The sequence below is a fragment of the Periophthalmus magnuspinnatus genome, chromosome 23 (assembly GCF_009829125.3).
Source record: "Periophthalmus magnuspinnatus isolate fPerMag1 chromosome 23, fPerMag1.2.pri, whole genome shotgun sequence".
In the NCBI taxonomy this organism is placed as follows: domain Eukaryota; kingdom Metazoa; phylum Chordata; class Actinopteri; order Gobiiformes; family Gobiidae; genus Periophthalmus; species Periophthalmus magnuspinnatus.
Window position 1 is genome coordinate 8000194 of NC_047148.1, and position 27305 is coordinate 8027498.

General features: G+C 37.1%; 2 protein-coding genes across 7 annotated transcripts; both read right to left on the reverse strand.

Annotated features, from left to right (window-relative positions):
* Window positions 1–1634: 1634 nt before the first annotated feature.
* Window positions 1635–12217, reverse strand: pfkfb3 (6-phosphofructo-2-kinase/fructose-2,6-biphosphatase 3). 3 transcript variants are annotated; one of them, XM_055231514.1, is made up of 16 exons: window positions 11940–12155; window positions 9228–9356; window positions 8944–9040; window positions 8794–8860; window positions 8632–8706; window positions 8500–8556; window positions 8287–8411; window positions 7341–7548; window positions 6806–6952; window positions 6619–6723; window positions 6334–6463; window positions 5504–5631; window positions 5004–5192; window positions 4541–4563; window positions 3812–3862; window positions 1635–2614 (listed from the first exon to the last, which is right to left on the reverse strand). In XM_055231514.1, exons 1-16 carry the CDS (start codon window positions 12016–12018, stop codon window positions 2608–2610), a joined length of 1617 nt encoding a protein of 538 aa, XP_055087489.1. In that variant the 5' UTR covers window positions 12019–12155; the 3' UTR covers window positions 1635–2607. The 3 variants fall into 3 exon arrangements, with proteins under 3 accessions (XP_055087489.1, XP_033845381.1, XP_055087490.1); XM_055231515.1 differs by lacking the exon at window positions 3812–3862 and having other exon boundaries at window positions 1645–2614; window positions 11940–12217; XM_033989490.2 differs by lacking the exons at window positions 3812–3862; window positions 4541–4563 and having other exon boundaries at window positions 11940–12217.
* A 4014-nt stretch (window positions 12218–16231) lies between these two features.
* Window positions 16232–27102, reverse strand: rbm17 (RNA binding motif protein 17). 4 transcript variants are annotated; one of them, XM_055231516.1, is made up of 13 exons: window positions 26996–27102; window positions 26335–26479; window positions 26129–26245; window positions 25605–25771; window positions 25388–25503; window positions 25180–25230; window positions 24565–24703; window positions 24181–24332; window positions 23362–23400; window positions 20469–20554; window positions 19376–19474; window positions 19220–19292; window positions 16233–16494 (listed from the first exon to the last, which is right to left on the reverse strand). In XM_055231516.1, exons 2-13 carry the CDS (start codon window positions 26455–26457, stop codon window positions 16391–16393), a joined length of 1266 nt encoding a protein of 421 aa, XP_055087491.1. In that variant the 5' UTR covers window positions 26458–26479; window positions 26996–27102; the 3' UTR covers window positions 16233–16390. The 4 variants fall into 4 exon arrangements, with proteins under 4 accessions (XP_055087494.1, XP_055087491.1, XP_055087493.1 ...); XM_055231518.1 differs by having other exon boundaries at window positions 16241–16494; window positions 20469–20551; XM_055231517.1 differs by having other exon boundaries at window positions 16241–16494; window positions 26335–26496; window positions 27008–27031.
* Window positions 27103–27305: the final 203 nt, after the last annotated feature.

The following is a 27305-nucleotide window of genomic DNA, read 5'->3' on the forward strand; positions in this document are numbered from 1 at the left end:
GTCAGTCTGCCAGACCCAGACCAGACATTAACAAGTGTGAAAGCTCTGTCTCCATCCCACAGGAAACTCGCTGTTGTTCTACCTGTGTAAAAGTTCATTTTCATATGGGTGTGAAACAAAAGTCACTCTGCTTTGAAATGTATGTAGCATTGTCATTCTGGTATAAAATAGTCAGAGCTCAGATGCTCAGGGGTTGTTTAGTCTTGAACTTAGATTGACAGGGGAACTGAGGGAGAGGCTGGGAGGCTACCAGTCTGTGGCCAGGGCAGGCCTGGGCCCTGTCCTGTGTGTATTTGCTGTAACAAACAATAAACCTTTTTTCTGTATTTCAAAACTCACAAGCTTCGCAAATGGATTACTTTTCACCTAGAACTGTAATTTTTCCATAACAACTTCAAAGCCTAAATTTTCAAGAAAAAACAGCTAGTCTTAATGCACTTATGACAATATTGCGTTACTGTGGAAATATTTCTGTTAAATTGTACAAATAGACATCCAATCCAGTTTATTAATGTCTTCATCTACCTTCAATGCCCAAAACATGTCTTGGATATATTACAATAACGTATGCTAATATTCCCTCATTGACCCAGTACCATCCATACTGTATTCTGTCTTGAAAATTAAGAATATTGGTCTGGTAGAAAGATGTTTCCATATTATGCATTCAAACAAACCAAAATGGTGTTTAATGCAGCTGCTTGAGCAGACTCTATTTCTCCTCACCCACTCCTCCTATTGGTCAGTTTGTGTCTTGCTCTGAGTGAAAGGTGGATTTAACCAATCACAGTGAGATGTGAACTCTCAAAGAAAACAGATGGTTTTAAATGACCTCTTATGGCATAATAAAGGTGCAAAAATTATGGCCTACACTTGATTATAAGTTTTGGTTAATTTTACCCACCCTTAGGTTATGTGCATAAATGTTCCTTAACAGGCAAAGCTTATGGTCTTCAGTGAAATAGCTGATGATCTATTTCTCCTGTTGCAACATTTACTCATTGTATATAATTCTCTTCAGTAGTTCTCCATAGAAGTACATGCAGCCTATCTCGTCACTGTGTAAAGTGGTTAATGAATGTTTTATTGTGGTCTTGTGCTGTGACGCTGGCGAGTTATTTGCTCTGTTGCAATTTTAATTTCCTGAGAGTAAGTCATTTCTGATAAGGTCCTGGAGTGACTCAAGCAGTGAGCCAGCACACACTGTACAACAGGAGGACACTAAAAGGATTTGTAGTGACGAATGTATTAACAAGGTGAAGACTAATGAATAATGCATAATCTTATGTGACAGAGATGTGAGATGGCATGCATATCCAAGTACAGCCTTACAGACTAGGCCTGGCTTATTCTGTTCAACTTATGTTATTAATTAACTAGAAACAAGTTATGTGATTGTCTTTCTGTTGTCCACTGACCTTTATAATACAGAAATTGAATTGCCCAAGGAAAGTATGCAGTGGTCTAAACTAGGTCTGAACCGCAATTAAAAAAAAGAAATGAATTCATTATATTATTATTATATTCAAAGTGTAAGAGCAGTCTGAGTCAACCCTTCAACAAACACATAGCCTGTAAAATGGGTTGTTTAAACTGGGCTGAAAAAATTTATAAAAAAAAACAACAACTTGATACCAAAAGAATGCATTCCTTGGAGTGTTTTATTTGGTCCAGCAGATGCAAAAATGTACAACATACTGGAAAGGTTCAACAAGGTGCTGTTTTTCTGTACATCTATTCAAAAACTACTTAATAATAAATAAATAAATTTTACAAAAAAAACATTTTCAAGTATCTCAAGCAAACATGTCAACAGAACTTAATTTCATTCAGTCCCAACATAAAAGTACAAAAACATAGTAAGCAACAATCATTTTCCATCATTCAACACATCTCCCAGTGTAGTGTATCACGCCTCACACAATGCTGTATTAATATTATTATCAGCACGCTTCTTTGTAACAAAAATAAGGACTTTGTGCGTAGCGACAGTGGCAGCAAAGAAAATTAAGGTAAATCTTCTATAACAAAATATATAATTTTAATACATGAAAAATGAGATTATGTTGACACAAAAGTAAAATGAGAAGTGAGATGAGAACTGGATTAAGTTGCAAGTGAAGCAGCTTTAGACTTGCAGACCAAGCTCTACAGGCACTATTTGGCAAAAACTTGCATACCTCCTCTGTGCAAAAGAGTCACTGTTTTGAGGAACATCAACCAATGAGTTCAGGACAAAATAGTATCCATATCATTGATAGACATTACATACAAATTATAAAAAAAGAGAACTGCTTTCATCAGAAAGTCAAAAAGAATGTGACTTGAAATTTCTCTAGAAGGTTGATTATTCCACACTGGTGTAACAAGCAACAAGATGTGTCCATACATACATTTACTCAACTCAAGTTCAGTCAATATTGAATTAAAATAAAATTTCAAGTGAAAAGACAAAAATATCACACAAATATGAGATGACCAACATTATTACAAAAACTGATTGTGGTAAAGGTAAAGAGTGTGTCATGTATTGTAAGACTTGTCTGGGGCCAGAGAAGAGCCTGTATCATTTGCAGATTTGAACGTCACGGCGACCAGAGTCTCTTCTCAGCTTCTGAAAAACACAAGGAAAGAAAAAAACATAAAACTATAGTAAGCTATTTGAGTTGTAGTGAGTCACTGTAATTCTACACTATTACTCCCCACACACCACATTCAAACACGCCAGGTGAGTGAAGCGTCTTGCCCAAGACAGTATGAGCTGGTTGAAGCTGGTACGAAACCTACAGTCTTCCAGCTAAAAGTTATCTGCTACCACCTAAGCTACAGAAGACGACTAGCTCTTAATGTACTAATAAGTGACTTCACTAAAGCGTCAATACGGTCTTCCTGTTGCATGTTTTGAAGCGATTCTGAACACAAAGCTAATTGTGTTAGGCTAATGCTTTAGCTATGTGTATATTTACCTGAGAACAGGTTATGTCACCTGTCAGCCTTGGACCTGGTTTCTCAATGGTATTTTTAGCTTAGCTTCACGGCGTGGGAACAGGTTGGTGTGGTTAACTGAGACGGCTAATCCTTCAGTGATTATGAATGAAGCTACACAAGCTTTTCCACTGAAACAGCACATGCAGCACATGGACAGGACCGACACAGGCGAAAGTATCCATGTTCAAGGGGTGACACTAATTTGCACCAGTGTAATGTGGTAATCACTTAACTGATGCATTACCAATTAGAAACATAAAAGTACTTAGTATAGTATAGTATTAGCATTTAGGACACACTATTCAAGGCAACAATCGTAGTAGGCTATTAACATTAACATTTGAGGTTTGCCATTTTTTTTGCATTCATTGTTATAGCATTTATCAGTTATATTTTTGTAGTATTTGTTTCTGTCACATCTTAGCAAGTACTAAGCCTATTTACAAACATGTTGTGTGCCAATAATAGAAATTATCAAATAACATTGCAACATTTTTCTTGATCCATAGATTAGGAAGTCAGCACTGAGCTAAATCATATTTTTACATGTAGAAATCAGTTATAAATGTGCTCATGTACATATGCAAGTATGGTAAGATAAGGTAGGCTACCGTCTTATGGAAAAGCTTGTCTGCATTTGACCCAAGCTTGATTATTTATTACACAATAGGCAGTTTTTAGCTGTGTTTGGTATTTTCCCACTTCCCTTAACATGAAAGTTGTAAACTTTTGCCTGCACAAAATAAGATACACCCTTTCTAATTATATTGTCTAATTCAAACTATTCTGCTAAGGTGTTTTGGTAATCTACCAGTGTTTTTACCTTTGACAGAATAAGAGGGTCACCACTTTGAGATAGTGAAGAATGGTGCATCTTAAGCAGCACAGAAGACAAAAATAAAGCCAAACAGAAACAAGGGAAAAGACGGGGACACAGTCAGCATGAAGCCGTTTTATACAGTGATGTAGTGCTGTTTAATCAACTAGTAGACGTAGACAGGAATGACCGGAATTTGAACTTGGAAACAGATTTGAGCTAAATTTCCTGTTTCCTCTGCTCACTGCCAGGAAGTGAGGAGGGCTTCAACTTAGCATCACCATATAAGGAATAAGGAAGTATGTTTACTCTGAGCTACGTAAAGCCTGCTGACTGCTGTTACCATAATAAATAAATAAATAGATAACAAGAGGAGGACTGCATTTTGTAAGAATTACTATTACTATTAATTTGTAAAATAAATGGGTAAAAGTGTATATGTGTAAAGTAAAGTAGTGATTGTAATATAATAATATATATAATGTTGTGTTATATTATTTAAAGTATATCTTATACAGGTTTACGTTTGGGAACTTTAATATGAATGCATTTACTTTGTGATAGCAGCAGTTTACTTGACCTTCTCCCCTGATTATAAAACAATACACTGCTAGGGGTGGAAAACACAGGAGGATTGCAGGATGTGTGTATCAGGGCCAAATTTGAACAGGAAAGCAGAGGCTACCATGGGATGTGAGACATGAAGTCTAAAAATGTACGACTAAAGATACTTACAGACAGACTTTGCCCAGCCAGTGCTGTCAGTGGCAACAAAGAAGAAAGACAAACAGAAAGAAGAGGGGGAGAGAGAGCAGGACGTTGATGAGTGAAAAATTAAGTGTAAAAAACCAAAAAGAAGAAGATAAGTCAGAAATGAAGAAGATAAGTCTAAAAAGGGAAGTGGCCTGATGTATAACCTTGTATTAGCTGACATAGAATGCACTGACCAAAGCCATAGTAGTACAGGTCTTACTTGGATGCCATTACATGAAAAATTATTACTTAAAATGTTGTAATGTTTGCGTATGTTTGTTTTGTCTTTAAACAGTTTCTATTCCATCCCATCAAATTTCTTGTACTTAAAATGCAAGTATAAAAGCAGTGCATCTTATTGTTCGACTGGACTAAAGCAACCAAAAAAAAAAATTCCTTGTCGATCTATAAACCCTAGTGTCTAAGTCTAGGAGCATGGACCCACCTGTCCAGCCAGTGTCAGGGGGAGGTGAGAGGGGCTGCAAAGGGCCAGTGATGCCACGGAGGGGGGCAGTTCCTGGATAGGAGCTTCATCCAGGTCATCGATGCGGGGTTTTTTAATGTTGGATTCTGGGCTGGTCAGTGGGGTCACACTGTTCCTTCTCTGCAAGATCCCAGGAACCCTCTTCACCTCCTACAAGAAGGAAACATATGAATTGAATTAATAAAATATGCATGCATTTTTCAGGCTTTATATCACGCTGTGGCAAGGGTATAAAATAGTCTGATAATCTTATTGTGAAGTAACTTATTAAGTCTTGTTGAAGCATGTTATAATGTGATTCTCCATTATTTATTTTGTAACTTATCTCCGCTATTCAATTGAAAATATATTGAAGCTTTATATAGTCAATTCTTTTAAATACTGCATTTCATTTATCATTTCAAGAGATTTAATAATATGTAATATCCTAACTTTGTAACAATATATTTTGTTATTTTTACCTCAGGTCTGTCGCGGTGAGTGTTGACTGCCTCCACATTCAGAGAAATGGATTCCACTTTACAGCCATAGGCCACAGGCGTGAGCTTCAGAACTGTGTGCAGCGGACATTTCAGGTACGGCATCTCATCTGAAACAAAGAGATATCCAGTTGGCAAATCCTACCTTGCACCAACATGAATAACAAACAATGAAACAAAGTAAAAGTCAACAGTATAATGGGTTTTACATGTTATTCTCAATCCAACATGCTAAAATAAACTCATCTAGGTGCATTATGTAACATTTCTGGTTACAGTGAGAATATTGTGTGTGTGCGCGCAATAAAAATACCTGTAACTGAATGATAGATATGTTAAATGCCATACTGTGGAACTTTCCAGGGAATACATATATTATAACATAAATAACCAGCTATATTGTAATGATCTGATATTTTGTGTTTAGTTTAGGGTTGAAACCTTTTGTTAAATATTTATGTGTTGTTAATGTAACTGTGTTTGTATAAGATACTTGGCTGCCATGCCAACAAGTTGATGTGAAGGTTCTGTTCATCAGTTACTGGTCTGATTTGGAGACTGGCTCCAGTGAGTTGAGACTGCTGTTGTTTTGCTCTTGTCTTGGCATAGCTTACGGCCTACAATAGCCCTTGTGTTCAGAAAATAAACAACCAGAAGAAATTTGGCATGTTTCTTTACACCAGAACTCTACAGCATTATAAATTTGTTATGTACAAGGCTTAAAGGATGTACTGTGCATCAAAAGTGAGTTAATATTGATTGAATATTAACTGCATGAGACAAGTAAAAGCATTGTTTTGTTGTGTGTTTACCTGCACTTTTGTCGAGGAAGTAAGCGAGCAGACACCTCATTACAGCCTGGTGGCAGATGACCAGAACATTCTCCTGCCTCTCCAGCTCCATGATCACGGGCTCCACACGCTGCACCAGGTCCTGGTATGACTGTCAATTAAAAAGCAGAACCAAATTATAATCCTAATGTCTGTTTAATAGACAAATAAGAAACAAAGAAATGAATATCAATCAAACTAGCACTGAACCTCGACACTATTTTGTGGTAGTCTAAAAACACATTTGACAAAGTACTTGGTGTGTACCTCTCCAGCTGGGTAGCGGTAGTAGTATTTATCTTCATCTCTCAAGGAAAACTCCTCTGGATACTTCTCCTTAACCTCGTCATACGTCATATCCTCACACACACCCTAAAAGCACAAAAGACAAACTTAGCAACAACTCCTTTATGCAAGTTAATAATTCAGGTAATGTTATGCAGTTTTTACTCACAGCATCGATCTCATTCAGGGCCTTCCACTGCTCGTACGGGATGCCCAGGTGCTCTGCTGTCTGAATGGTGCGGCACAACTGACTGGTCCAAACCTTTAGATTCTTCAGCTCCTGCTCCTTCACAAACTGAGAGAGGGCCATGGAGAACTGGAAACAAAATATCTGACATTTAGTTTCCAAAGTTGATCTATTTTATGCAGGAAGTAGCATGTCAGTGGTATAGCTGTCATAAGTGTCTGTAAAGAAGGGCAGACACATGCACCACCTTCTGTGTTCATCCAACAATACAGTCCACTGACTACTGTTTTTTTTTCCACAAATTATATGCAGCAACTATTGATGGGCCAAAATCTCATATTCAACCAATATTTTTACTGAAAATGATTAAATTATTAGTTAAAATATTTAATTAAGAATAAAAATGTACAGTGGTTTATTATACATTTTGGCCAAAATGTATGTCCTTCTGAGGGACCCAATCTCTCATCTTTAAATAATGTTTTATACTGACTGCATGAAATACTGAAGTGCTCACCTGTCTCCCACGTGTAGACAGGCCTGAGTCTCCGCCCAACTTCCCCTGCACATTATCAGTGCTCTCTCCATGACGACACAGGTAAATAGTTCTGGGCTGTACGTGGATGTTCATCAGGTAATACACGATCTTACTCTGAATGTGATCCTGGACACGATTCACCAAGAACTGACGGCCAACATCAATAATACGGATGAAAGACAACTCCCTGAAAATGAGAAACAAGGTTATGATAACGGTTGCACAATGGTCAGATGAGCCAAAATCAGCCTTTTAAATGTTTCAATGTAACCTAATAAGTTGTTAAAGTATGTTCAGTTTCAAAAGAGGACAGCCAGAAGAGGTTTCAGACAACATTGTGTTTTTGTTTAAAATGACTAAACTCAATAAAGTAACTGTGCATAAGCAAAGCTGGATATGGTGGCGTTTTATTCGTTTATTGTGTGTAATTGTCTGTATTTTAACAGGGCGCCATGAAAAGGAGAGTCCGACTGCTCTCACTGGGCTCTCCCTCTATAAATATAAATTAAAAATACAATTTAAAAGGATACGTATATTTGTAATCAATTAACAAACACATGTACTTGATTACACATCTAGATCCAAGCTTGTAATTGGCCAAATGGTTGAGGTGTTATGTTAGAAGCAATGATGTAACTGTGTGATTAGTTACTTAGTCTCATTAGCTTGAATTACCAGAACGGTATGAACGGTATTAGTTTTCATATTGGGATATTTTAAAACGTCTTGTACTTGTGGATGCCAGCTGATAAGAGCATGCCTTGCTGTGCCCTATTATGTAATACTGTAAAATAAATACATTGTAAATAGTATTTTTTTAGTAGTTGAAATTTGCTTTCTAGGAGCTCCCTGTATTAGGAATCACTGCATAACTGTTTAATGTTTGTTTCTAATATTATTGAATTATAATAATAATTTAAAACACCTGTCATATCCGTCAGGGTCTAGGGGCTGGTAGCTGGATTTGTAGCACTCAATTCTCCTGTGGAAATCCAACATGGCATCTGTCTTGTTGCAGTCCTTATAATCGGGACAAGACACTTTCACCTCCTGCACAAATGGGGAAAATGCAATTCAAACTTCCCCTGTAAAACATTTTTAATAGTATGCATTAATGTATCATATAATTTTGGCTTACCATAATGTTAGAGGCAATTACGTTGGGGTCATCGCAAACAGATTCAATGAAAAATATCTGAATGAAAGAGTAGATCAGCTGAGCACATGATTCAGTTCAGCTAACTAGATCTTAGCTCAAAGTCTGACTTACCTTGAAACCATTCTCATTGCCAAATTTCAGGATAAGATCGCGCCTTTCCCGAGTCGTGTTTGTGGCATCAAACACCTATTAGGCAAGAGAATTATGCAAGTTAAACCCAGCAAAAAAGAGATTTAGGATTTTTTATTTAAGACAGAATATGTTAAATCTTACAGCAACTTGGCCTTTTTCGTCCTTTAGGTAAGATTTGACATCTCGCAGGGCAGCTAAGGCACATTGTCTAAATAAAAGCGAACAGATAGTTTAGTTTCAAATGTAAAAACAATATAAATGTACATATATTTGGTTGTGACTGGGGCTTACTGCCTGATTTTGAAGGCAGATTCATTATCAGGCTTGAAGAAGTCATAGGAGCTGTAATTTTTGACTGCCTCCCTGCGATACTCTCCTACATTAAAGACTACAAAGAAAAAGACAACAGTTAAAAGTACTGTTTGATAGTGTTTTAAGGAGTGCATACCTCAGAAGAAACATGCATGATAATTACCTCAAATATATTCATATGCATAATTTCTTCTGTTGTGTTTGTACAGCATTTATTTATCCTGTTCTGTTTAGACAAAACCTTATCTAAGTGGGCGGTGTACCTTTGGTGGGCATGCCGATCCAGTTGAGGTAGCGGGTGAGTTTTTTGGATATGTAGGTCTTCCCTCGAGCTGGTAGGCCCACCATCACTATCACCGTGGGGGGGTTGGCGAAGTGAGGCGCACCGGCCCCTTTAAAAACAAGCAAAGAAGCAGCATGAATACTAGGAACGTGTAGATCTATTTGATCTTGTATTACAACAAATAAATAGAATGTGTTGGAATATAAAGACAAGACTTAATTTCAATTTAAATTCACCACGATTCAATCAAAATCTTTGCAGTTTGGTAAGAATATAATTTTATAGCAAAAAATACCAAGCAAAGATTACAATTCTACTAAGTAATGTCAACAATAGCAACACTTGTCATTTTTCTTTGGAGCTCACTGGTCATTTACACGTAGTCAAATCTTTCTTCCCTTTCATCCCTTTTGTCTAGTCAAATAACATTTCCACTTTCTTTAAAGGTCACTGAAACTGATAGCTCAGATAAAACAGCAAAACAAACTCCAATCTACTGGGATTATAGCTGACATACATTACTTTCACTTTTAAAATCAGTCAATAAAAGATAAAAGCTATGAGGCAACACCTATTATTTTGTTAGCAAGGTCAAGTTTTTTTTCCATGGTATTTTACTGACAGATTTCAGAGCTTGCCTTTTTGCTCCTGTCCGCTTCTCGTGTTACGTTTCCCAAATCTCTAATTTCATTGACTTCCTTTTTCAATACAAAACTGATCTACTATCAATTCACACTTCAGAAATATTTATTTTTTATAATTTTACTAAATGTTATGCCATTCTCTTTGAGATAACCATGACTGTAGTTTATACGACCCACTTCCCACCAGCTCACAGCATGTGTCTATTTATACAGACAGCAGACACAGCCATTACTGCCACCTCAGAGCACACCTGACCCACTTCTGTAGGTGTAAACTCTCACACCTTGCTACACTAAAGACATATTTGCAATATATACAGTAAAATAATCATGATTCATTAGTATTCACAAAATTATAGATACTGTAATTATATTTTTATTCAGAAATGCAATGAAGCATGTCTAAAAGAACATTCTGACCAAACCTTGAAAACGGATTCAAACTTTACAAGATATATCTTCTGTCAGTTTTGACCTTGACCTGCCTTAGCTCTCTGAGACCATTTTTAGTTAAAGATTAATTGACCTAGTTTTGACTCACATATTCATATTGCTTATTTTTAAATATTGTGTTACCTAAATTTTGATTTATCTGTACAATCACAGAATTGAACACCTGCTTCCTGTCTGCCCTTCCTAATAAAAAGGACAACTGTTAAGATCCTAATCCTTCAAAAATCATTAGATCTGGTTTAGCAGCAGATGTGACACCTTCAGATCCTTATTTTAGATATATCATTTACAACTGCCTCGCCATGGTTCGGGGATATAAAAAATGGTAATAGCTTAATTGTTGTTTTGGGGATATGAACAATTACAATATAGAATTAAAATATATATGGCTTATACTGAAAACCATTTCAAAAGGCAGCAAAAAAAGAGCAGATTAAAAATATAACTTTTGCAGTGTAGTCTTTCAAAATAATCTTTACACTTTTCTCCACTTTTGTGGTCCATTTTACAGTCCATTCACTTTTTGTGCAGCTCTTGAAACTCAACGGTGTATAGTATATTAAAAAGAATGTTGTGACTTTTTTGTCAATATTGCCCACCCCAGTTTTAATCCAGTGTCACCGCCGGCACATTAGTGATTTGGAAAAACGGATTAAGCCTTTGTCACGTATGCAGTGGGTCTCATCCTCCACTTGTTCAACTCGATAAGTCATGTGTGAATAAATATATGAATTCAATGTGACATGAACACAATGTCAAACCATTTTAGAACTGATTGAATTAGTCACCAACATGACTGATATTCTGTACAGCAGGTCTAGTGTAGGAATTTGTGACACTTGCCCAAAGGAATGTGGGTGAAAAGTTATGTCATTAAGAGTCAGTGACAGTGTAGTGATTTTATTTCAAATTGTCGGAACTGCACTCCAGTCTTGAGCAAATACCAGCGAAGTGAACCCAATGACCCCTCAATGAGGAATGTAAGTGAAGGTGGGTACTATAGTTGCTCTATCAGTAAAGATGTATGATGGAATTTAACAATCATTGTCCAGTAGAATAACAACATTCTCATCATAGTTGCTATAAAAGGGAAGATTTGACAGAAAAAAAGTTCAAATGTATGACATATTTTAAAGGACAGTAATCTGCCATTGAATAAAACTGTACCTAGTAGATACTGAAGTCCATTTTGACTACTCAACCATCCTATTTCATCATGAACATTTAGAAATTTGATTTATCCATCTGATTTTGCCAATTAATTTAGTTTGGCGATTCAGCATCCGAGTGGTACCATGTTCCTGCCCAATCGGAGCCCAACGCGCACTGGCTCCGTCACTATGGAGACCTGAAGCTCGTCACGCGGCAGCAAAGGAAACCGTGACGTGACGCGCGTGCAAAATGAAGACCACCTACTTTACGTCCTGGGATTTACGTACGAGGCTTTACGTACGGGGCTTCATGAAAAATGTCGTGCGTAGCGAACAGGTGCACATAATTTTTACGATTAAATTGACATAAACCTACTAAATCGGGTCAAATTATTCGAAAAACAAAACATTAAACGAATTAAACGAGGAAAAATTCAGCTTTACCTCTCCGTGCTGCCGGTTTGCCATCCTTAGTGGGAACCCATATCTTCTGGATCCTGTTCTGGGTCAGCTCCCTGGGCATTCCTTGAGACTGGAGATCCAAAGGGATACTGCTCAAATCCAGAAAAGATGAATGTAGAAGTCGCCGGTAAAACGCGTCCGTATAAAACTCTGCTCTTCTCGGTTCGTTCTCAGATTCTGCTGCGTCCTGCTTCGAGCTGGCCTGCTTATTAAGCCGGTGCCTCTCTCACATCCGCCCGCCTGCAGAATGACCCCGCCCCGCTGGGAAACCACGTGTGAGACGCTGATGAAGCGCAAATACACACAGCTCCATCCCTAGCACCGCTACGCACTACACGAGTACACGACGCACAATCATCCTTCGGAGCGCCCTCCTGTGGTATTAAAGAATGCCGAGAGTGCTAAAGGGGTCCGTTTAAAACTCAATTTGAAATGATACTTGTGTCTATGACTGGTTTGGTCATCTATTTTTCTTTGTAAAGTGGTAAAACCAGTAGTTTCAGCAATACTTTGTGGGTGATCTATGTGATTATTCTGGAAGAAGTAACATTGGATTGTAGCCTAGAGGTAAAGCACTGGAGCCTCAGCAGCTTGAATGAGTGGCCACTGCCTACGTGCATTTGCCATGGGCTATAAAACTAAAACTAACCCAGAGTTTTAGTCAACCCACAAGTCTTGTAATTAGACTACATTTGTCAACTGTTTCCAGGCTGCTTAATTTAAGCAAATTTCTTAATTGGCCAAAGGCCAGTTTTATCCTTGTCAAAGCGATGCTTGTTCCATTGTTTCCATTCTTCCTTTGATGATTAAGATGTTGAGTCAATTGAAATAACATTACAAAGCATCTAGAAGTGCAGATTAGGGTAAGGAAACAGACCTCACAAATGCTAGCCCATGGCAACAGAAAACACAAAAGTCTAAATGTGCGGTAATGAGTTGACACAGGTCTATGGCCAGCTGTGCTGCAGCCCAGTGAAAAGGAGGAGAAACGTGACAGAGCGCACATCTCCACCGCCTCATCTCGGGCAGCCCCCACTCCAAATGAGCTTTGAAAGGATGTTGTGTGGCAATGCTGTGAATTCACTTTAACGTTATGTTCCCTTTGAATCATTTCACGAGTAGTGAAAATATAGAATATTAAAAGAATAAGACATTGTTTTGTTTTATCAACTATAAAGAGACAACAAATCGATATAACAATAAGAAATAAAAGCCGGTAGGATAACATCATCAAAATATGACCAGGAAAATTGTATAGGCTAAATTATTTGAATGAAGGCAGGTGTGGGCAAAAATAGCCCACTTAAAACTCACACACAAGGAAAGTTAAGCATCTCTTCATCAAGATATTAAAGTAAGTGCAATATTGTCTACCACATCCTGCAGCCAGAGGAGATGATTTAAGATGATGTAATCCTGTTTTGAGGGTTTAATGACTTCAAAAGAGTGTCTGGACCTGGACTAATTATAGACACTTCTGTTTCTGCTGATGTTGAGTTTTAGGATGAACTCCATGACTCCAGACATGTGGATGTGGAACAGCAGCACTCTGAACAGTTTAAGTTAAAGAAGATCGACCGTATGGCAACATTGTTACTGTGAGTGGTACCACCTTTTCACAGATCTTGGAGACCATACTGTGAAACATTCCAAGTAAAGTAATAACATCACCATGGAAACCCTCCTACATCAAAAGTTACATAGTGCACCATTAAGTATTACTAAAACTTGTCCATGACCAAGAACATTTCCTGAAAGTCACTTGTTGCAAATTATGGCAGTTGCCTCGAGGTATATAATATAATTGTTCAGTTGTCAGCACACTAGAAGCAGAGAGGAGCAGAGGCAAAGGGCTGGGTGGAGAACACTTGAAATTAAAACTAAGCTTCTACAACTGTTCAGTGCTACTCATTACTTCTACAGTTACTTTTGGTCTTTGGTCTATGCTGTAAAACTCTTTTGCAACAACTGAATTCACTGCGTTGCCTAACTGTGACCTCCACAATGAACTTGCTGATTTCTTAAATGATTGATAATGATTTATATCAGTTGTATAACGGTTATATTGAGTATTGTCCCTCATTTCAGAAATGTCACGTACACCTGGAAAAGTGTTGGGAAACTGCATCAGGTTTGTTCTGGGGTGTTTGCCTTGATAGAGCAGCACACTGTAATCTGCCAAGGGGATGGATAGAGCAGGATACAGTATAGTGACTTGTTATTAAGAATTATGGAATTGCTACTTTTTCTTTCTTACCTTTTCATTACATAAAACTTATTGGTCTACAAAAATAGATTCAGATACATAACCTGTGAAACCAGATGCACAAAATCCAACCAGTCAAAATGGAACTTCAACTGCATTTTCACCTTAGTTGGGGGTTCAAATCTGGGTCTACATTTTAATGTGGTGTCATCGTTCAGACCCTCTTCTTGCCTGGATACATGAAGCTGCAAACATGGACTGTTTGAGGCTATAGCATTGGGCTATTTAGGTATGTACTACAGCAGGTCCTTTACCTTAGCCTTGAACTCTTGAAGTTAAAACTAAGTCGATCTGCAGTGCCATGCATCATGCAGACTGACCATTTTCTAAGGACCACCTTCTATAGAGCACCTTCTATAAAGCACCTTCTTTGACCTTTCGACCCCTCAACCTGGTCTCATGTCACTGCTCCTGGTATTCAGGTCATATTCTTAACAGCCGGCCATTGAGAGCCATCAGCCAATCACATCGCTGCATCTCGTGCTCACGTTCACACCATGCACTGACCATGCACTTGTAGCACCCTAATGCACGTTCTCTAGTTTAGCCACTAACGTGACCATAAATCGCCTGAAGCTATTGAAACCCAGAACTGTTATTATTTATTTTATTTTATTTACAATATAACAAGGAGATTTTATGGAAAAAAAACATGCGAACACAAATAGACTCAAATGTGACCTGTTTCTTGATGTCATGATGTACACTCATCACTTATTTTAAGATTATTTATTTTAACCATTGTCATTTGACATTCAAAAATGTTGTCAGTCATAAACCAGCAATGCCATACTACCAAACAGAATCTCTAAGTCATAAAAACATAGCATCGAAAAAAGGTTGGCAAGTGTAAAAAAGAAATAGTGTTGATAGACCTACTATAACCTACTTGGCTACACAATGCCTGTGTTAAGATAGCATGTATTCAGTGGATTGCACACACTCCCTTGTCTACTGGCCTGTGAAATCAATTAACTTGTGTGATGGGCCTCTGTTGTGTCTTATCCAACGATTGTCTTGATCTGAATTTAACCTGCTCCAGGGGGACCTCTCCTGACATCCTTCACTACTCCCTCAGGGCACTTCTACAGTTACATAAGGCTTCAAAGAGGCTGGCTCTGTGCTCACTATGACCACTGGATCCTTTCAAGGTCCACCAAAACATACAACATTTCCATATACGGGCACATTAATCACCTCCTCCTTTCATGTTTTCAATACCAGGTACCCTAACTTTAAAGGTCCTTCATTACACAAAGTTGACACTTGTGAGCTTTAAGCCATGTTAGAATGTTGTTACTTCATCAAAATCATACCTGGAGTTGTGTTTTCTTTCACATGTTTGAGTAATCTTTTATTATTAGTCTGTCTACATCTTCAAAGCTCAAAATGCTCTATTCCACCTTGTAATGTCATTTACCTTTATTGTAGTGAAGGTGTACAGAGTTTAAAAACAGTGGAGCACCTGTATAGCCATATGACATCACAAGGTTTTCTGTTTGAGAGAAGACCACAGGATAAATGTGCAGGGTTTATGTGTTAAACATGTGTGAATTAACACAGCTTCAGGTATATTTTTGATGAGGAAACAACATTATAACAGATCAGAAAATAGCATAATATGGGCCCTTTAAGGACAAACCATGCTAGACTTAAAACTCATGGGGGAGCAAAATTATGGAGGGCCCTGCCCATTTTTCTTCGTGTGGTTGAATTCTTCTAAAAAGCAGCTGAAGACACTGCTTAGAAATGCTTTTGGTTGACTGAGTCCTAATTCCCCATTTTTATTGTTTACTTGGTATACCTGCTCTCTGTAAAGCACTTGATTTTTATCTGTGAAAAGCGCTTATAAAAATAGTTTGTTTACTACTAGATACTAAATAACAAAGACTAAACCAGGTATATACAATGCAACAGCATTTAAAAGAATTTGACTGCACTTCATTTCAAAATTCAAGAACAACAATCACTAGCGATGAAGTATTAATAGATCTTCAGACCAACCAGTGGACAGTTTTACCTTTTATTTGGTGTCTACACAAAGATGTTTTGAATGACAGAACACAATGTGGACTGGTCACATTATAAAGACACTTTATAATTCATAACTCAACTACAAAAAACATATGTACAGGACAGGGCAGGATGTTTGGATGTATGAGCCACCTCAGACTTGTTCACCAAGATTCAAAACCCGAAATTTATCTAGATTATAGAAGCAGGCCTTGACTACTCGACCCCCAAAATACCGTCCATTCAGGTCCACCACAGCTGAGGAGAGAAAAACAATGTAAATTAATACCCACATTTAGGAAATAAAAAATAACTATGAAGAAAAAATATTATGTAATAGAAGTTGGAGGCATTTTGTTAATGCATATAATACAGGATAAAAAGGAAATCTGTGTCATTTTCCAAGAATTGTTGATTAGCATGCAGTAAATGTACGATAAACATACAAACTTCCTTTTTTATCCAGGCAGTGTTTCCTTGAAATAGAAAATCATTTTTTGTTATGTAGTTAGTCACAACAATGTCATACATTGAGTGTGTGACCTTGATTCCTAAAGGCAGTAGCAAAGCAATATTTTTTTTGTTGTAAAAAATATGAATAAAAGCTAGTTCCACTTTATATAAAATACTTAATCCAGGACAGAATGTGTATGATGTGAGATGAGGCTAAGGGATTACAAAACAATAAATCTGACTGAGGATTACACTACAATTCCTTTCAATCACAACCCATTGTCTACTGTGAAGGTAAGGAAAACTTCACTTTACTGTCCCCTTGGGGAAATTTGTCCTCTGCATTTGACCCATCCTTCATTGCCACTGGGGCATTTTCCCAAAAGCATTGAGCATCACAGTGCAGTGCTCAGGGACCCATCTCTGTGATCTTGTTGCTAGGCTTGGTCAGGACTAATTTAGCTGGAGGATTTTACCTATGGTGCATGTTTTTAGTTAATGGGGGAAACTAGAGTGCCCAGAGGAAAGCCACTCAGACACAGGGAGAACATGCAAACTCCGCACAGACAGCCCTGAGTGACCCATAAAACCAAAGCGGAACCTTCCTGATGTGAAGCGTGAGTGCTAGGCACTTAACCACCAGGTCAAAAATAATAATAACATTCAAATATAGTGTTGCAAAAAGGAGAAAATGTCCAACATGTTTGTCTTCACCTGTGCACAATACAAGTGGGGCTGGAAATCAGAGGTGCCGCTCAATTCAACACCAATTACATGGTAAAATATGATACTACAATAATCTAAAATATTTCAGAGGGGGAAAAAGCATACCATGAATTATGCTAGTACTTAGTACTAGTAGTAATAGAAATTGTACAAAATACATTTCCATATAATTATTTTCACTTTCAGGAAGAGAGGATGTTTGGTCTTACATCACAGGTTACAATGTAAACACATGAGATCATATGCATTTGTCCTTTTCAGTGACTAGGTGTTAATCAGTGACTAGAACAACTGTGATCCTTTTTTTCTAACATGAATCAGAATTTCCAAAGAACCATAAAAACCTTCACTAACCTACAACAGTGAGGCTGAGTGTCTTTACATGGAGCATTATCAAAAAATAGCTACATGTGCGTCTATGCTATTGACCTTATTAAGCTCAGCCACTTTTGCTTCTAAATGCTACAAAATCACAACTCGTGGTGGCATTTCTGGCTAAGCGGGAATCCCATTCATTTAAACTGACAATTTGAGAAAAGTTTTGCAGCTAAAATATGACAAAGTAGGTTGAGTTGTGTAAAACTTTCAATGCTGATGAGAACCAATAGAACCAATAGGTTCTCTGGGAGGCTTTGTATTCGGCATAGAACTTATCTGCCGTCAAGATCGGCAGACCCATGCAAAATAATATAACCTGAATGACGATACCGCCCACGGCAACTTCTGGAATAAGGTAACTAAATCACTAAATAACATAATGAATGAAGCTTGTTTGAATGTGCACACATGTATTGTAGGTTTATATCTTTGGTTTGTCCATTTATATTTTACAGGACTAGTCACCTTTTAACTAACAACATGCTACATTTTGTACATTTAACTATAATAGGTTAGTGCAGTGACGTTTTGTGTCATCCATCGTTGTGTAGTGTTTTTTTTAAGTAAATTAAGTAAAGTAAGTAAATTTGATGAATGGATCAACTTTAAGAAATATGAATAAAATAGAATACATATCATCTCACCATTCCCATTCTAGATATTGCGAGTGGGTTTCAGCTTTCTGTTAAATGGTGCAGTTTGGAGGATGGGTGACCATTTAAAAGATACATTTTTTTTTATTGTTAATTGCTATGACAAGTTGGTAAAGTGTCCTAACTTTTCATCATTCTGAAACCCATGGATCAGCTGTAATGAAAGATAATTGTATATAGAAATTAGCTAATATTCACATAATTAGAATCATAACAAAAACTGGATAATCATTCTCCCTATAGCTACAGCGTTTCTCTATCTTGGTTGAGTGGTCTAAGTTTATTTTGGGGACACACTAGTGGGTTGATGGGACATCTCTGATGTAATCCTTCTGGGATTCTGTCTCACCTCATTTCTGATCTGGGACAACTCATTTAGGAAGACCACAATTTCACACACGATTATGGAGCAGTTACACAAGAGCGAAGCCATGACAATTGTGTATAGTTGACGTAACAAAAAGGTAGGTAGCTGTTAATAGACACACTGTGGAGGTTCAACAAAATCTAGTTGGTCCTATATTATTAAACTATTATTAATTATATTATTAAACTCCTGCTAGACATCTGTGTTGGTCTACAACATGATATTTTTTCTGCAACAAGATGCACTGTTTTTAACAAAGTTAAACAAAAACATTGTCTAATTTTTAGCTTAGATGAATCAGGTCAAATGATTAAGAGTAAAAAGTGCTTTAAACCAATATAGCTTTGGCATTGCCATCTCTGATAATTCCCAGATAGTTTTTATAATGATTCAAACCATGACTAACCTTTAATAGCTGACTCCACTCTTTCAAATTCTAGGAATATCCTGACAGCTTCATCATCAGGCACCTCCGCAATCTGAGGGAAGATTATATAAATGTGTGACTTTTGTGTATCTGAATAAACATGTTTATCTGGTTTAAATAATCCACTGGACTCACCTCAAATATGACACATTTGACCACTTTGCCATATTTCTCACACTCCTCTTTAGTCTCCTCCTCCAGGTCTTCATCCACCTCTCCGCGACCGACCATGTTCTAAAAACACACCACAGACAGACATTTAATACAGCGAAGTGCTTATAATAGTTTTTAGTCACTGCTGCTCGTCTATTCAATAGGTTTGCATACTGTGTGGCCAATTCAAAATTCAGATGCCATTAAGACTGTACTAAATAAAATGTATTATTAAACCCTTAATTTGATTTTTTTTAAAACATATTATATTGATCTGTGTGGTGTAGCCTAATACTAGCACATACTTAAGCTGCCTCCTGGTCAAAATCTAGAAAATTCTTGCCCCATATCTATACGAACATAATCCAGAAATGCTCCTCTGAATCCATTCGCCAGTTTACTGCTTACATTTTCATCACTAAATAGAATCTTAGAATCTGCTATTAAAGTAAAAGTAATAAATCATAACTTAGGGTAATTATTAAATCTGTTGAGCAGCGTATAGAAACAAAAACATATACATAGGTATAAAAACATATGCTTGCTTGTTATTTTAATGTATAGAAGTTAAAGGTTGTGAGTCTTTCAAGATATGTAGTTGTTTAGTTGTTTCTCTAAGAGGCTTACAATGAACCTATGACAAGTCCAGTGATGACACAAACCCTAAAATAACACTTTTACTCAGTGAAGGAGTGTGCTCTGATTAATGTGCCTGGGCTGTTATTATTGTTAAGCACTGCTGAGGTTACTACCATGTTTGTACATTTACCCATTAGAGTTGTCAAAAAACAGAGTTGCTAATCGATATTAAACCTAACATCAAAACAAGATACTCACTGGAAAAATAAGAATATTGAACATAAATCACATGAATAGGGACAACTTTTGTGGACAGTATTAGAATGAGCTTGATCTCTTTCAGTGGAAGTATAAAGAAACTACTATTATTTTGCACTGAAAATTTCAGTCTAAAAGGTGGTCTTTATTACTACTATGGCATCAATAGTTGTATTGAGTCTTTTGTAAAAATAGAGCTTGAAATTTTTTATCTCAACAGTAATGCCCATAGACTTACTCTTAGCAGCACCACTTTGGTTGGGTTTTTGAGGATCTCTGTGAGAGGATTTGCTTCAGACTTTTTGGAGGCATCTAGTGCTGCTGCTGAAAAGGCAGATATGAAATATGTTGAAAATATTAGCTTTTATGATCAACACACCAATAGAATACTCCACACTCTATAAGTGATATTTTGCAATTATAGTTTCATTTAATTTGTTTACATTAATATTTTTGCCCCCTCTTGGGTTCATGCTCATTTAGAATTACACCATAGTCATGGTGATCCTTCTAGACTTGGCTGGTTTACTCTTAGTTTAGATCTGGTTGGTAAAGTCCTATTACTGACTTGGTTTAGATTTGGTAGTGCTTACAACCCCAATTCCAATGAAGTTGGGACACTGTGTAAAACTTAAAAACAAATACAGAATACAACGATTTGCAAATCCTTTTCAACCTATATTGAACTGAATAAACTACAACGACATGATATTTAATTATATTTAACTTGTTTTTATGCAAATATTCACTCATTTTCAATTTGATGCCTGCAACACGTTCCAATAAAGCTGGGACAGGGGCAACAAAAGAATGGGAATGAGGAATGCTTAAAATACACCTGTTTGGAACATTCCACAGGTGAACAGTTAAATTGGAAACAGGTGAGTGTCATGATTGGGTATAAAAGGAGCATCCCCGAACGGTTCAATCATTCATAAGCAAAGATGGAGCGAGTTTCACCACTCTGAGAACAACAGCATGAGCAAATAGTCCAACAGTCTAAGAACATTTCTCAACGTACAATTGAGAAATCTCTGCATGTAAGTGGCAAGGCCAAAAACACTGAATGCCCGTGACCTTTGATCCCTTAGGCAGTGCTGTATTAAAAACAAACATGAATGTGTAAAGGATATTACCACATGGGCTCAGGAACACTTCAGGAAACCATTGTCAGTTAACACAGTTCGTTGCTACATCTCCAAGTGCAAGTTAAAACTGTACTATACAAAGCGAAAGTCATATATCAACAACACGCAGAAACGCCGCCGGCTTTTTTGGGCCCAAGCTCACCTAAGATGGACTGACACAAAAAGAAAAACTTTGCTGTGGTCTGACGAGTCCACATTTCAATTTTTTTTTGGAAATCATGGACGTCGTGTCGTGGGGGACAAAGAGGAAAAGGACCATCTGGATTGTTATCAGCACAAAGTTCAAAAGCATCTGTGATGGTCTGGGGGGGGTGTTAGTGCCCACAATGGTGTCTTCACAGATGTGCGTAACTTGCACATCTGTGAAGACATCATTAATGCTGAAAGCTACATACAGGTTTTGGAGCAACATATGCTGCCATCTAAGCAACGTCTTTTTCAGGGACGTCCCTGCTTATTGCAGCAAGAGTGCGGACACTATAGTGGCCTGCCTGCAGTCCAGACCTGTCTCCCATTGAAAATGTGTGGTGCATTATGAAGCACAAAACACAACAACGGAGACCCCACACTGCTGAGCTACTGAAGTTGTACATTCAGCAGGAATGGGAAAGGATTCCTCCTGCAAAACTTCAACAATTAGTGTCCTCAGTTCCCATGAGCTTATTGATTGTTGTTAAAAGGAAAGGTGATGTAACGCAGTGGTAAACATGCCCCTGTCCCAGAGTTATTGGAACGTGTTGCAGGCATCAAATTGAAAATGAGTGAATATTTGCATAAAAACAATAAAATGTATCAATTTGAACATTAAATATCATGTCTTTGTCTTTTATTCAGTTCAATATAGGTTAAAAAGGATTTGCAAATCATTGTATTCTGTATGTATTTTTTTAAAGTTTTATACCCAACTTCATTGGAATGAGGATTGTATATTTGAGACAAAAAGTTTACTTGGTGCAAAAAGTCTTAGGAGGTTAATGTTTAAGACTGTGGTTCTAAGGCCCGAGCTCTTGGATAACATGCTTTATTAATTTGTCTTTGTTATTTGGGCTGATTGGGACCTGATGAGTGTAAAAACAAAGAATGATCTTTTTACATTATTTGTTTGTGAGAAAGGTGATGTAAAACAAATATCCTCAGATGTGGCCATTTTAATCATTTTGATAAAATATTTGAATAATGATTTGCAAAAACTATTAAGACCCTGAACACAGCAACATTTGTCCTAAATGTAAAAGCAAAATGAGAAACAACAATGGTGCCTCTTGGAACAATGTGTCTCATGTGAAGAGCTGCTGACAGGAGCAGGAGACATGAGCCTTTACAAAAAAACATTCTAAATTGTTAAAAATGTTCTAAATTGAATATATTTGCATTGTTGCTGTTATTCTTCTAAAAATTTGCATTGTGGCCTAGACAACCCATGTGGATGCCAGGTCCTAGGAGATTAAAACAAACATACATTGATATAAACATACACTAAACATTGATTTTACTATTATTTATTTATTTCTTTATATATAAAGAAAAAAATGTATAATGTGACTTCATTATACATTTGTGTCTGTTTTGATTCTGTTGCTCTTTGTGCAACCTTGTATGTGGCTCTGTAAGGACATCTAGTGGCTAAAGAGAGGACCTGAATTCTCTGTTCATGACACTCACTATGCTTTACACTTAAGGTTAAATGCACTTTTTTCAAAGTGATGTAATTTGGAAAGTCAAGTATTTTCTTAAGTAGCATTTGGTGTGAAAAGTTTAAAAAAAATCAGGAAAAATAAAAAGCTGATTTGTTTCAAGACTGCAAACTACAAACATCACTTAAGATTACAATTGCAGTTTTGAAATAAATCTATGAGGGAAATGGGGTAAAAATACTGGGTTGGCCATTCGCACTGTCATCTATTGGAGATTATTAAGATTAGCAGGGGATGAGCGAAAGCAATTCAAACATACAGACACAATCAGAGAGAGAAAAAGTCGAACCTGCAAAAGTTGAAGTGTCGGCTGCCAGACTGGAGCCTGCTGCTCACAACCACAATGTAAAGAAATACACAGACATGCACACAACATCACAGAAATACAAGAACATAATCCACCAAAACAACAGAGCTGGGAGATACAGAACCACAAACTCTTATAATAAACTAATCAGACATAGCATTAGGCCTACCATCAATTTGGATAATTGTCGACAACATGGAACAGTTTTCCTAAGAGTTAGGTCACAATATTGATTTGATCAGTTAATCTACCTATTATAGTACCCTTCGAGAGATCAGGAGGGATCGGCATCACCTCTGGCATGGCAGCTTGGAAGATAGTACCTTTAGAAGGTAAGTAATAGTTTTTCATAGAGTCCCCACTTTACTGTGTCTGGTTTAATTCACCTGTCACTCTCAGAGCTTAATAGAGGCTGACCAATAGGAGGAGCAGTTGGCAAAAGAAGACACCATGTATCCATTCATTTTATAAGGGCCTAAAATGTAAGTCATGATATAAAAGAAAACACCAATTCAAGTGTAATGCCAGAAGCAGAACATGGGATCATTGACAAATTAAGTTGGCGCCAATTTTCAAATTTGCTTTAAGTTTTGCACAAAATACAATCATTGTACTAAAATAATACAAAAACTTTATATTACTCTTGCGTCTTCCGATGCTATATCTCCCAGCCTGAGACATTATAAAATCAGAATGGCATATTGAACGCAAAAGTAAGTTTATATGACACAAGCAATTTAAAAAGAAAATATTGACTTTTGGTTAATGGACTGCTTGGGCAAAGACAGCAGTGGGACTCACCTTTTTCAGCTGCATCTCCCACAATGATCTTGCCTCCTCTCTTACTAGTCTTCTCCACAGACAGCGCGGTGCTCAGACCCTGCTCATGTTTGCCCAGGCCCTGTCCCTCTTTGAAACCATACTTCTGCATGATCTTATGGGCGACTGTGCCACTGTTAAAGAAATATATGATTATTAATAACAACCTTTTAGCATTAGCATGGTAAAGTATGATTGCATTTTGGACAACCCGGTGCTGGACAGATGGATGGCAGCCAACTAAGAAGATCATTTCACAGATGTAAATGTATAGTTTAGTAGTCAGATTGTTTGTCCTAGTTTTACTGCTTGTAATTTTGATTCTGTAAACAGTTTAGACACGCAAAAAGAAGGAAATTTACTAACCCCATATTGGCCAGAAAGGAGCTGGTGGGTCCAGGAGGAGATCTTGGTCGGTCTGTGTCATCATACATGGGAGGAGGAATTGCAGCTTTTGGAGCTCGGGACAGTCGACTATCATCGTCGTAAGAAAATGAAGGGGGACCTAAAAACAACAACAATCTGATCCACTCTTGCTTCATAAACTACTTTAGCTGAACATTTTTTCTATTGTGTAATATAACAATATAACCACAAGACACTATATCTAACACATTACAGAGTCCAAAATAACTGCTTGAGACTACCATCTGGATTAATTACTTATTAGCCATTGGACTTATATAGTCTTTCAAGACACCCAAAGAGCTTTACAGTGCATTACTCATTCATTCTACACATAAATGGTGGTAAGCTGCTATTGTAGCCACAGCTGCCCTGGGGTAGACTGCTGGAAGCAAGGTTGCCAATGCGTGCAATCGGTCCCTCCGACCGCCACCTGAAGTGTCTTGCGACTGTGGCACCTGGTATTCTCAGGACTAATGACTAATTATTATTAATGGATTAATGCATGAGTAAACCACAGAACAAAATGTACATTTTTTGCTGTAAAATCTTGTATAATGAAAATAGGAAACTTACCTTCTCTTTCGATAAGAGATGAAGGAGGGGCAATGGCTGCTCCTCCCATACCTAAAGAAAATATACATTTCAATTAACCATCTAAAAAAAATAAATAAATGTATAACTATTTAAAGGGAGTTCAGTGTTGTTTGTAGGTTTTGTTTTTGTTTTTTAAATTAGGAGTATGATATAAGCTTGGATTTCCACATACAATTAACACACTTACTCCGTTTCCTCCTCTCCTTCTCATACTCTTCTTCATCGTCCGACTCGCCCTCTGCAGCCGGAAATCTGGAAAACCCACTCGGAGGACCACCACCGTCATGTCGGTCTTTCCTTTTTCTACAGTGAAGATGAATCCATTTTTATACTATGTATTCACCACATTTAGCTGCATTTTTTAAATTAATTATTTTAAAAGAGAAAAAATAAGCTGATGGTACTTCTCTCTCTCCTCCATCTCTTTCTGCCTCTCCTGCTCCCTCTGTTTTTGTCTTTCTTCTCTGTGTCGCTTCATTACTTTCTCATAGTCGTTTGGAAACATGGGGTCATACTCATCAGCCAAAGGAATCAATACGTCTCCAGATGAGAAGCCACTGGGGGCTGGGTCCTGAAAATACAAAATTAAACCAAAATGTAAAAATACCCAGTAATTAATATACATATAAAAAAATGTCACTATTTGGGACAAAAAATAATAATATTAAAGCCAAATTTAAATATAGAACTATACTTAATGCAAAACAATTATTTTCCATAAGACTGTATATTTTATGCCATATTATGAATTATGAATGAATGAATTAATTAAAAAAAATTCAAATTTGAAGAATCTCTCATTTCTTCTGTTTTGTTTTATTTTGCCTCTTTACAACATGATTTGCTAATGACACCAATTTGTTAAACTAATCACAGGTATTACATTTCTACCAAAATAAAACATTCTACATAACGTCACGATATAGACCTTGAGTCCTGCGGCTGTGTGTGGGCCACTGTCAAGAATCTGTCGGTCTTCACTGGAGCCTCCTCTTTTCAGGTCAATGACTGGAGCCAACACAGTGGTCTGTTTTGTTCGCTGTGACTGTAAAACATATCAACCAAATATTAAACAACATATAAACGTTCTATAATAAACAAACAAAATACAAATTTTATACTATGTATTTTCACCTTGGCTTGGGTGAGAGCTGCTTTCTTCACTTTGAGCTGAGACTGGAGCAGTTTAAAGTTCTTGGACCATCCTTCTGTTTTTGTGTCACTGGCCCCAACACCGAGGTCATCGTAGAGCGACATTATGGTGTGTCACCTTTTTGTACTTTACACAACAAATATGTTAAGATAATCTATTCATCAAAGAATGTGTTTTGAAACCCTATTCTCATTTTTTTCTGTTCAGGGTGTGAAAAAAATTACAAGCCAAGTTACCAGTATGTTTGGTAGAACAATCTTGTCCTGTGGCTAAACTCATTCTCATATTGACGATAAACAACACTCTACAACCCTTCAAATGTGGGATCATAGTCTCTCAACATATAAACACAAGAGCACTACAAACCAATTGCCAAATCTATTCCAAGATTCAACTAAACGTGTTTACCATTCAATCTATGCCATTTTAGAATGCTTTTTAAAATGTGTTAACTACTAATACTCAATAGTAGGATGTACATAGTCATCTACAAAACCTCCTTTAAATTCAATTCAGCAAAAGAAGCTGCAGCATTAGCAAAAGGTAAGGTTAGCAGGCGTCTCTAAATGAAGACATCATCTACGCAGCACTTTTTTACACAGATGTTATTAAATGCAAACAACGATTTGGAGTTAAACCCACCGATAGAAATAGGGCACGATGATAGAAAAAGCAAGAAACTGTTAATCACAAATTTGATACAGCTCTTTTCTGTGGTCAGCGGAAGTGGAGCACAAACACTACAAGCCAACGCGGGGGACTGTGGGGCTAGTTAAGGCGCAGTGCCCTCTAGCGTTTGGAGGCCTATAATTTTCTATATTTTTATTTCTAATTACCATATGATAAAATAATAAATAGTTATCAATAAACACTCAATAACAATAATAGCAATAACAACTAAAGCCTTTAAAAATAATAATATATAAATATATATTATAATAAATGAATAAAC